General features: G+C 44.6%; 1 protein-coding gene across 1 annotated transcript in view; it reads left to right on the top strand.

Annotated features, from left to right (window-relative positions):
* TANC2 (tetratricopeptide repeat, ankyrin repeat and coiled-coil containing 2) overlaps positions 1 to 12294 on the top strand; it is a 239560-nt gene that overhangs the window by 163082 nt on the left and 64184 nt on the right. The window contains exons 10-11 of the mRNA XM_062595777.1: positions 8185 to 8310; positions 11685 to 11966. Coding sequence (XP_062451761.1) covers positions 8185 to 8310; positions 11685 to 11966 — 408 coding nt within the window. The remainder of the gene's footprint in view (positions 1 to 8184; positions 8311 to 11684; positions 11967 to 12294) is intronic.

The raw sequence follows: 12294 nt of genomic DNA, 5'->3' as shown, positions 1-12294 counted from the left end.
AAAATCACCCTTTAAAAACTTGCAGTTGTATTTAAGTAAGTGGCATCATACGTTGGCGCCAACAGCCCCTTCGAGTCGGCCAGGGGAGTTCGTGGAACCGGCTCCTCCATTCCAGCTTCAGATTTCATCAAGTCTTTGCAAGCTAAAAATGCAGTTCAGGGCCTGAAATTGGTTTTGCACACCGTTCTCAGATCGCCTTTCTAAATGCAGAGAGAAACTCAGCTCTGCAAGCACGGTTTTCTGAAGGTTTTTTTCCCCTGATATTTTCTAAATTGTCCTGTTTCAGCTGTTTTACTTAGGAAATCTCCATCACTTCAAGAATGTGGGTGGTTCCCTAGATATTTCCTTTTATCTTTGGTGAGAACATCTATTTCCACAATACAGCTCTAGGAAATGTAGAATTTCATCAGTTACGTCACATTAAAAGCAGAGGACTTAAATGGTAGGATAGTTTTCACTCTGGAGACTAAAATATATCCTAATCCCCATAGACAAAAGGGATGGTGGGTCTGCTTGAATAAGGGCTTTGATTTCCCATAGTGTCTTGGAGTTGGAAGAGAATTGCCTGGGTGTTATATTTATAAGAAAAGATGTTAGTGGCCAGGTAACTCCCATTTAACTCTCATGATCGCGGTTTTATAGACAAAGCCAATAACGACACCTCTACTTGGATTCCTCAACACTTTTTAATACCATGCATTTAACAGCGTTTAACTCCAAAGTTTTCCGTGGTTTAAATTTTGACTTTCAATTCCAGGTGGCTTTAGCATAAAATAAGGGGGAAATGCAATGCTTTTGCCTGAATTAAATCCTTGCGCTCGCCTCATTTGGGAAGTCCCAGCACCTCCAACCTTTGCAGCTTTGCTTTGAACAGTTAATTGCTGTTGTAGTACTTTAATTAAGCCCCTCTTAAGGCTCTGGACTGGTGTAATTTCTTCTAATCTTGCTGACTTCAGACTTCTGAGACGTCTTTATTTGCATAATGGTTATATTATTAGGTAAAAATCAAGTTGAGTCCTGCTGCCCTTTTAGTTACGCTTACTGGAAAATGCACTCTATTTTGGTAGATTCAAGCCCTAACTATGAAAAACAAAGAGTGAGAAGCATCACTGGTTATGGATAAGATAAGTCTCATTAGCACGTCAGGATTTTAAAGCAACGTTTTAATTGCTTGTGCGTAAGGTGGTGATCATATTTTCTATTAACAAATACCCCCATGATATATTGCAAAGCCATTAAAATACTTTTCTTTAGTTGAGCCAGTGCTCTATTATAGGCTTACACGGTATTAAATTATTGTGGGGTTTGATGTGTTTAAAAAAAAAAAAAAAGGCAAGTAAAAATGTTTCTTAGTTCTAATTAAGAAAAATCCCTTCCCTTTTTAGCAAGTCAAGATAGGGAGCATTTGCAAGTATGTATTAGCTCTCTAGAGCACGGCCTTTTGCTTCATTCTTCTGGAATTAAGAGCAACTTTTCTCGCTGCGTGACATTCACAAAACGTAATGCAGTAATCACTAGTCCTAATTGAACTCCAAAATCTGGAAGCTTTTTTTTTTAAAAAAAGGGGATAAGAAAAGAAATAGAAAGGAAAAAGGAGAGGAGTCGTAAGTCATATGGAGAACCTGTATTTGTTACAGCCAGGAGTAACGGCGCTACCTTCCCCATAGGCTTCCTCTGCTATAAATGTATTTTCTTCTAGAAGTTTTACTGGTGAAGCTGTGCCTGTGTGAGGGGTGGTACAATGGAAAAATTTCTGTCCTTAGCCAACACGTACAAAAGCTCAGCGTAAACAGGGTATAATGCTGCGCTGCAACAGTCGCTGCCGAAGGTGCCGGCGATCGCAGCGGCTCAGGATGCAGAGCTGATCTGGAAACGCTTGGAGATCGTGGCACGAGGAGCAAGAACAAACAGCCAAGGACGACGCTTACTGAAATTCCCTTTTTTTTTTTTTTCCCTGTCCCCTTTACCTGTGCTGCAGTTGTTTGGAGGATGGTTTCAGGAAGACAATAAGCAATTGCTAGCAAAAGTCGTCTTTATTTTTTTAAAAAAAAAAAAAAAGGAGGGAGAGAAAAGGTCTTTCCTTCGGTATCTTGCAACCCGCTTTACCCCTCCGGAAGGGTTTTGTGCCTGCCGCTACATTGTGGGAAGTGAGAGGGGGCTGCAGTTTCTGAGCGGTTGTGATCCAGGAACAACGTCTGTTAAAATAATCTCTGCTCTTCTAATAACTCTTTAAAACTCCATTTTATAGCTCGGGACCGTATGAATCCATTTGGTTTGCTGTTTTATTGTTCCCAGAAACTGAAAGCTTCGACTGTATTTTACCTCCTACCCCGTCCCAAGCAAATATGCACAATAATCCTTTTTATATACTTCAACATTTTTTCTGCTAATGATCAGAAGATGCTTGGCACTGGAGCTGGGCATTCGGGTTTTTGAATGGAGACGGATGTCTTGAGAGTCATTGTATACAATGAACTTACTCTGTTACCCATGAAATGAAACATGAAATCTTGCCTCGTTGAGACCACATACATGGTTTTATAATATCTGCTTAAATGTTAATAGGGAATTAAAATGTCCTTAAATAATAGCAGCTCCCCCTTTTTTCCCCCTTGCAAAACATAAAATAACCAATGTATCATTCGGCTAGGTACTAATTTAAATTCTTTACCCCTTAGAAAGCAGAGGCAGGGTTTGCATAAATGCCTCTAAATAGCATCTTCTGGAGAGCACAGCGAGCAGTGGTTATCTGAAGGAGCATCCTGCATCCCCGTATTCAGCACGTGGTCAGCAAGAGGAAAAAAATGTCCCCATGCATGCAGAAACACCTCGTGTTCCTCACTGCAGCATCGTGGTGTGACTTCTAAAAAAGCGAATCTTCCCTCGCTTCGTCCCCGTCAGGAAAGTAGGTGGTCAAGGGGCAGTGTTTGAGCAGGCAATGAAAATGAAGATGCTGGCTGCACAAACTGATTCCTTAATTTTGAGATATATTCTTATTTACTTCTTTCCCGTCCTCTCCTTGGGGTCCGGGACTCGTCCAGGTTGACCAAACCGTGACACGTCAGGCCGCTGCAGAGCCGTTGTAAGACCACGTGCGGGAAGAAGCACAGCAGAGGCTTTTTAAGAGCTACCTTTCACTCTGCCCAAGGGAAAGAGAACTGATACAAAAATAGCACAGAAAAAATGTGATGTTAAAAGAAATACAGTGCAACACAGAGGGGGGAAAAAAAGCCCTCTAATTAGATCTGCCACAGAGGGCCTGCTTTTGTTGTACTTTTCCACAAACCCCGCAGTGTTAGCTGTGTTGCAATGGTACAAAATTTGCACATTTTTTACTTTTTTATTGCATCTGGTTAAACTCTGAATTAGGTACAGTTACGCATGTGACTCATTCCAAGGAGAGAGATGAAACCAAGAAGACGCTTAGGATAAAACCTCAAATTTACTATTCTCCTAATTGTGTTTGACGGTTTCTTGATAACTTAGGCCAGTTATCCAGCCAAAATTGATGTTACTAAATCTGAAGTACATTTATTAACAAAAGCTGCAAGGAAACTGAATTTCGGGTACGTGGAGAATGTTTATCTGGTAATGATGCACGCTGATCCAAGCACTGGCCATAGCAAACTGCTTGCGCTGGCCTGGATGAGCCGATGACTCGTCCCCTCCCGCTTTCCTCCTCTCCCCCAAAGAGCCGATCTGCCAAGTCCGCTGGGTATCCGGGCTGCCAGATACCGGTTCCAAGTCAGATTGCTTTGTATTTGCTGTTTAGATAGGTCATGGAAACAGAATTATCTGTTTCTGTGTCATTTCCTTGGAAGAACTGCATTAGCTATTTTTGAGGAATATTATTATTATTTTTAACCCTGGTACTTTTTCTGCAATCACTGCACCTTATTACATAGGGTGATCTTTGCCATTGAGGGAAAGCTTTCAACAGTTTAATATTATATTTTGCAAGATGAATTGATTTTGCGTAATTTTTGAAGTACTAAAGCACAGGGTTAGGAAAAAAAATCACTTCTAGCTTCTCTGTGGCCTTAGATGTCTTTATTTGCTCCTCAGTTTTAAATCAGAAGGCTAAATCTCAATTCAGCGGCCTTAAAAACTGCAGGACAGTTGCGTTGACAGTTGCAAAAATAATCCATGGGGCAGTGTGAAGTGGACGTGGCATTTCCTGCTGACCGCGGTTCGTAGTGCGCAGGGACAAGGCTCCTTGGTGTGCTTGCAGATGATGATGATGATGAAGGTTGGTAAAAGCCTTGGGGCAGTTGAGAAGTAATTCCTCAGTTCTGGTAGGTGCACAGAGACTTGTATGGATTAACAGCAACCAAGTTTTGCACCAAAAACGAATGAGGCCGTGCGTTGGCCGTCGGGACGCCCGTGTCTGGCAGCGGGCAAAGGCTGCCTCTGCTCACCAGCTGGGTCTGCAGCTGCCTTCCCTCGCCTCTTAAAAGCCATTTCACAGGCAGGACAGAGGGTAAAATGCAGACTCATTAAATACACTAAAAATAATAAAAAATGCCAGCAGAACCATTCTCCCCAGGAGACAAAACGATTATTTTGCCAGGAAATCGCTTGTTTATTGTAGCAACTAGAAAAATAGTCAGTCGTTTGCCTCCGAAGCTCCTTTCTGCCCATCAGCAGCCCCATCCATCAGTCGTCGGGACCGTCGTAGCCCCGTGTCTTTGCAGGCTCGCTTCTTTGGAACAAACTGAATTGACTTATTTCCCTTTATTTGCAATAAAAAAACCGACTCCTGTGTTTAAACAGGCTGGAGTTACTGGGTGAGCATGACGAATGTCTTTCAGGCTTCATTCCTTTCTTTTGACCAAAACCTACATGCTGGAAAATTGATGCAATTTTGAAAGATTTTCAGCCTTTGCATTGAAGGAACTTTTTTTAATCGCACAAGTTGGCAAGTGCTGGCAAAATTATGCTCCCCAGAAACCATCGTGAGCCCCAGCATTGCTAACCAGCCTCTCAATTGCTAGCTGGTGTTACGGGGATGGTTTCCAGAATCGGGCTCTGCTGCAGTGACTGGCTGTCCATAATTTAGGCTCCAGAAACCTGATTTTGTCTTGAAAACCTTCCCCTATGTTACAGCAAGAAGAGCCTAAAGCCTGCGAGTGGCAATGGAGACATAGGAGTAATGCGTGTGAGATGTTTTTCTCGTGGTCTAATAACTGTGGCTTTTATTTAAGAGATTAAATGAAATAATACAGGATTGAAACTATTCCAAAAGAGGTTATTGAGGACTTTTTTTTGAAAAAAAAGGAGACTGCAAGTCAAATTTGCTAATGATCCCATGGTAACACTGCTCTATTCAAGGACTAATGTGACTTTTCATGAAAATTTTGTACTTTTTTGTTGGCAAAAAATAGGCAGAAAGTAATGATTCAACCTTTGTTATATGAATAGAGAAAATGGAGCTTCTTTCAGTTTGCAGCTACGTTGAACGCTCTTGTACGAAGAAAATAATCTACCAGCAAGATTAATGTTTGTGGTCATCCTTGATGGCTTGGTATGTGCTTGGGAGAATTAAAATGGGACTGGAGTAGCCCTGAATGCATAGATTAAGGGGGAGAAATACTGCTCTTCAGCAGCTGCTGTCAGTATATATATACATATATACATAAACATACATACTTTTTATACATACATATATATATATATATATATATATATAAAAGAGTAGAAGGGATCTAGGGATGAGGCATGGGCACAGCCGTATGCTGCTGTGGGTGCTCACTGTGGCTTTTTTCCCCTTCAGTTTTATCCTTCAGTTTTCCCGTTGCGCTTCAGCACGGGCAGTTGCCCTGTAGATGCTCGTTTGCACTGCAAAAAGGGGACATAAATTGCGCGAGTCGGTACGCAAAGCGGCGCCCTGCGTTGGCCCGTGCCACCGCGGTGCACAAGAAGCCGCAACCCGAATCCTGGAGAGGCCCGGAGCAGATTGCAGTGGGTTTAGTGCTTGCAGGAAATAACTTCCATCCACCGTAAATCCACATCTTTCTAATTGCAGCATTTCGGCTTTAATCTGCTTCTTCACAGTGAGCATCTAATCAAGTTTATAAGAGTAGAGGAGCATGAAGGACATCTAAAAACAGACTTGGATAGTTTTCTCTTTTTTTCCCCTCACTCCTACTGTCTACCTTTTGTCCAAGTAATGGGATGCTGGCAAAAACCAAATAATTAACGTTTCCTGACTTCCCATCGCTGTCCTTTTTTTATATTTTTTTTTTTTTTGAGTTCTTGTAAATACCATTCAGCCACTTTTAAAAACACCATTTAAAATTGCTACCAAATTTAAGCACCTCACCGAAAGCCCTTGCTGCAGCCTCTAAATCTTGCTGAGCTTTGGACCGCAGCAAGATCTCGTTAAGGTTTTTACACGGTAATTGGGCACTGTACGAAGAAGGGCTTGGCTGAGTTTTGCAATGTTCTGCCTTTCGGGAGTGCTAAATTGTTTTGTCCCATGTTGTGGGATGAGGAGGTGGGGTTGCAAGCTAGAGAGCTAGCTCAAAATATTGCCCCCTTGCACAGTGAAAGCCTGAATGTTGGCTTTACAGGCAGTCTTTGAAGAAGTCATTTAATTAATTATTTCAATTTACAATAATAATCTTATTATGGTAAGTGACCAAACACTAAAGGGAATGAATTAGAAATTGCAGTCGTTTCATTTATCATTCACTTATCCCCCTGGGACCTTCTTTATGCTGCAAAATTATAACAACAACATAGCAGAAAAGCAGTATCAGTTCAAAACAAAATACTGAAGAGCTGAATGTTGACAGGGTGATTTCCATTGGTTTAATAAGAATTATGGACATGTTTATCAGAACAAGAATGGATCTGGTGATCTGCAGAGCCTTTTCACTTGTTTTTGTCAGAATTTCCTATTTAAAATTGGGAGTAGCATTTCCAAGCAGTTGAATCTTCATTCGTTCGTGTTATGATATTCTGTAAGCTGTGCGGCTGAAAGGTGCTCTGAAAGGGCAAAACCGCGTTTGGCTTGGATGGAAACGCTTCCTGCAGGACGGGTAGATTTGGATACGTACGGTTCCGAGCTTGTCCTCTTTAAACCACATTTTGTCCTATCTCCCAATCATCAGTTATCACTGGATAAGAAATCATTATTCCTTGCACTGATTGATGCAGCTTGGTGGCAAATGTTAAGTCTAGTCATTGCTCTCTCACGTGGCCCGGAGACTTTTTCTCATCAACCCATGAGCCACTCTCCTATTCCCTTTCATAATGAAATTCGATATTAAAAATATTTGTAATCGTAGAGTCACTGGGGAGGAGGGGGAAGTGTTACTTAAAGAGCCGATCGCTGAAACGAGCATTGGGAACGTCACATTGGGAAGAAATGTGGTTTTTATTCCAACCACACACATTCATACAGCGATGGCACCTTCAGCGGAGACCAATAAATTATGCCTCTTTAATCTAACGTTGTAAAGAAAATGAAACCCTCCCATGAGCAAATAACGTTGAAATAGTAAAATCTTCTTCTTCAGTTCAGACTGGCATTTTTCTCGCTTGCTCCTGTGGTTTTGCTTGTCTGAAGGTTTAATTTTTCTGCCGCTAATTCTGGCCTTACGAATAGCTCAACGTTAGCACCCAAATCAAGCGGGTCTGAACTGAAGAGGAGCTTGTGGGCTCGGGCGCGACGCGCACGCGGGAAACGCTGGCCACCTCCGTTCCTCCACGTGCCGCTGGCGGTGGGGAGAACTTCAGGTCAGGTCTGGGAGTTCCTCCGTGTCTGTTGGCCGGTGACCAAACCGCCGCGGATGCCGTGGGGCAGGAGGGGACGTTGCCGAGGCGTCGCGTTGTTCCGGGCTGCGGGGAACGACGGTGCCGGCTGCTTTCGCAATGCCTTGTCGTATCTACGCCTGCGGAAGTAGCGTTTTTCTTAGGGAGCAAGGTGATTTGAGTAAAGCTTCTCAAAGAGTATTTTATGCTTGCTTTTTTTTTTTTCCTTCTGCTGTTGGATATACGGCCCATCGAGGTCAAAAATTGGTAATTCAGCCGTTGGCTTCCCTCGTCTCAGTCTGTATTTAGCTAATGCAGTTATAAAAATGTGTATTTTATTGAAAAATAAAAGGGGAAAATAGATCTTAAGCCAAATGCTAAGTGTCAAAGCCGGGTGCGACCCACTTGTTTGCTCTCTCGTGGCAGCCACCAGCTCGGCCCACTTGGAGGACCTCGCGTACCTGGACGAGCAGCGGCACACTCCCCTCCGGACGTCGCTGCGGATGCCGCGGCAGAGCGTGGCGGGCGCCCGCGCCCAGCAGGACCTGCGAGGTAGGAGCGAGCCCCCCGCCGCCGCCGCCGCCGCGCTCCCCGGCTTTCCTTCCGGGCGGGGAGAGCCGAACGTCAGGTCGTGCCGCTCGCGCTCGGGTCGGCTCGGAGCGACGCTCAGCGCCGGAAACCCGCTCCCTCCTCGCCCCGAAGCGCTGCAGGGGGTTACGCGGCCCTACGGGGGAGGTTCCTGCTGGCTCTTTCTGGGTCTCTTTGGAGAATTTCTGCTCGCTGCTGCGCCATGAGGCTAATTCATTCTTGCTTGTCTATGAAACTCCTGTTTTCTGGGTAACGTGTTACGTCTTTCCTTCGGGAAGCTGCCCAGGTGCCGCAGGGGAGGAAATCCGGCGTCGGCGCTGCATCCGGGGCCGCGTTTCAGTGCGGTGATCCGTGGCCTCTTTTAGTGTTGGGGTTTCTGCAAAGCACCCAAGCCCCTCGGGGGGAGAAAAAGCAAAAACAAAACAACAACAAAAAAAAAAAACCCAAAAAAAGAGAAGAAAGTGGTTTGGTGTCTTTTTGGATTGCAGTTTGTAATCAGATCATATTGGCTGCTCAGGCGCTTATACAAATGCGTTAGCAGGGAGTCGGTGAAGAAGCAAACTTTGACAGACCAAATTTCCATATGTTCGCAGCGAGGCGCTTGCCAAGCCGTCGCGATTTGCAGCGGTCGCATCCAAAACATGAAACTTTATTGTAGGAACAGGATCAAGTTGTTTTCCAGACGCTCTTTTTTAAAAAACATGTAACACTACATATTGGTTTCCCCCTCCCCCTTTTGCTATTTCTTTGCACGAGCACGGCAGCAGTGTTTCATCTTTGGAGTTTGCTTCTGCGTCTCGGCGAGGTGGGAAGCTATTTTTGAAAAGAGAGGGAAGAGGATGTGAAAAAAAAATGAAACCACCACTATTCGGAAATATTTTCTTTTCATTGAATGTGTAGGGTTTTTTCACCCCAAATACTACAAGTTGCAAATATTACCTTGAAATCGCCGCGATCTGGGCTGTGGCAATAGCCGGCTTTGTTCCAGCTAGAAATCCTAACCTCGGGTTTAGCTTTAATATCTCTGCTCTTGGTGCTCTGCTGAAAGAGTGAAGCAATTGCTGGCCTTGTATCTAGTGGCACACGTTGCAGCCCGTTTATTTTGTTCCCAGCATTTAAAAATCGTAATGCAGAGGCATTAAATGCGGGACCCTCCCTGCTATTTCTTGTGCCTGCTAAATCAGTTATAAATCAGGTTTGGCGTTTTTTTTTTTTTTAACCAGGAGAACAACTTTGCAGTTGCATCCTGAAGGCCCGGAGCATTAGGTGTATTTCGTAGCAGTGGCAGGTTTTTAGCAGGAGAGCGAATGCTCTTCCCATTTTCCTATTTTGAGCCAGCAGGATTTAAAGCTGTTTTGGGCTATTGTAACTTAATGTGCAGGATGATGGTCGTGATGCACCTGGGAGTTCAGAAGCAGATGGCAACCAAATTATATGATATTAGAGCAACCCTACTGTTGCCGTCATGGTTTTTTTTTTCTCCAAAGAGAAAAATTGTTGCTGATACAATATGCAGCAAATTGTGTTGTTTAGGTAAGATTTGGAGGGGAAAAGCGGCTGATGGACGTATTCTAGCATATGCAAACTCAACCATTACAGTGGAAAAGGACTATTTCCCAAGGAAAGCAGTATGGTAGTACCATGTTTTCATTCATTTCACTTTCCATTATAATTTTCTCTTTTTTCCTGCTGGCATCTATTTCAGGTTGTAACCTTTGAGTGAGACTTTTCCCGCTGTTGCTAAAACCTGCTAAAAAATAGTTTAGCTTTTTCAGGCATGCAGTCCATGGAAAGCTTCAGAGTGATGGATGGGAACACTTCAGATGACACTTAAAAGAAGTCATGGTCTAAAGCAAGTAAAGGAAATAAACTCATGCGTATAAATAATTTAATCGTTCTTATTTAATGAAGAATTGGGGTAGATGCTGATTGGTATCACTGTGCTATTCCAAACTGTAGTAAATACTGAAGCACTTCTGGCCTGTGTTTCTTCTCAGCCTCTTGGCAACATCCAGGCTACGCGTCTTAGTCCCGTACGGGCTGATCCGTGGGCCCCTGGGGAATAGTAAAATGGCAACAGAAACACAGCTCGAACAAAGCAGAAAACAAATAACGACCTGCGGACGCTGAGTGCCAGTGCAGCTGAGAAAAAAATCCCACGTGAAGAGCGAGGCATCTGCAAAAGAAATGATTCCTGGACAAGAGTCCTGCAGCAAAGCAAAATAACTCAGAATTCCCTTGGCGTGGCCGAGAGTGACCCGCGCGCTGAAGCGGGACGGCCCTTCGCACCGCTGCCGCCACGTTTCAGCCCGGCGGCTTCTGTTCAGCCGCTCACGTATTAGAGCCAGCTTTAGTTTGATGTACTTGATGTTTCCGCAATGTTTTCACGTACATCAATGTCTGATGTAATCGATGGTTTCAGATGGAGGCGCAGCGGACAGGGCTGGCGATTGGGGTAGGTTCGTTGGGCTCTGCAGAAGTTTGCACAGGTTTTGTCCTGTCTCCTCTGCTGGCAGGACGAATTCCCTCCGCCAGACCTCTTGTTTCTAAGTTAGAAACAAGACGACTTGTTTCTGAGTTTCGAGGCATTATTGTGGCACCAACATGCATTATCTGTTGGAAGCCGTGGAAGTGTTTTTTGTACTCTTCGTTAACTTCACGTTGCCTGCAACGCTGCTCAGGGCTTGCGTATGCATCTCGCACGCGAGGCGGAACCGCGTATGCATCCGTCTGCATCGAGGCGACATGTAGCCCAAGCTCATCAAGCATCTGCTAGAATGTAGATCTTGAGCGGCGTCCCGTGAGCGTGCGCTGGTCTTGCCTGGAGTGTCCCAGTGAGGTCTGCTGATCCCCAGGGTGCGTGGGGCCACCGCACGAACAGGCAGGACGTTTCTCCAGTATTAAGACGAGACAAAAGCAAATACTGGAAGCAGCATTTGTATCTGGGTTGAGTTGTGCCGTTTAAATTTTGCCAATTAGCGTTACAGGCGCTAAAGGCTACTGGATGACTTTTACACCAGTCTGCATTTTTTAAAACAAAATTTTCTGCATGGGAAGATTGAGGTAAAATCAGTATTTTCCCCATACTTTCCAGCTTCCCTTTCCCCACCCGTCAGCTACCTCCTCGTGTAAAATCCTTTGAACTCGTTCGGTGGAAAAAGCTATGAATGAGCCAGATATTTTTAACAACAAACCAGTGGGCTCTACGCAGGCTTATTTCTTTTTCACCTTTTGCAACGAAAAGCCGTCCGAGAAAGACGGAATAGCGATTCGCTGGGGGGGTTCTGCTCTGCTGGCATCAGCGTTCATGCCGCTCCCCTGTCGTTTCTCCTTCGCAGTGCGCTTTGCGCCTTACCGGCCTCCCGACATCTCCCTGAAGCCGCTGCTCTTCGAGGTGCCCAGCATCACGACGGAGTCGGTGTTCGTCGGCCGCGACTGGGTGTTCCACGAGATAGACGCGCAGCTGCAGAGCTCCAACGCCAGCGTCAACCGCGGGGTCGTGATCGTTGGCAACATCGGGTTCGGGAAAACTGCCATCATCTCCAGATTGGTTGCCCTCAGCTGCCATGGCACGCGCATGAGGCAGATTGCGTCTGATAGCCCACATGCCTCTCCGAAACGTAAGTCCTGTGGGACACGGGTCTTCAAAACTCGGAGACCTTTTCTGTTTACTTCTGTAATTTTTTGGCTGAAAAGATTCTGTTGCTCTTCAACCCCAGTAAATCATTTTAGGGTTTGTTGCCAAATCTGCGCCTCTGGAAGCACCCATCAGCAATATTTATACTACTCTTGTTCCAAATCTACTCTTACAAGAGTCAAAATAAGTCTGTCTGCTAATTTTCTGACATAGAAATATCACAGATCCTCTCTGCTTAGCAGAAAAACTCTGGTTGTAATTGCCAGGATTTCATTATTATAAATCTGTGCCGAACCATCGCATCCTCCTTC

The sequence above is a fragment of the Rhea pennata genome, chromosome 26, assembly GCF_028389875.1.
Source record: "Rhea pennata isolate bPtePen1 chromosome 26, bPtePen1.pri, whole genome shotgun sequence".
Classification (NCBI taxonomy): Eukaryota; Metazoa; Chordata; class Aves; order Rheiformes; family Rheidae; genus Rhea; species Rhea pennata.
Note: the sequence above shows the minus strand (reverse complement) of the source record. Positions and strands in the feature narration are given on the sequence as shown.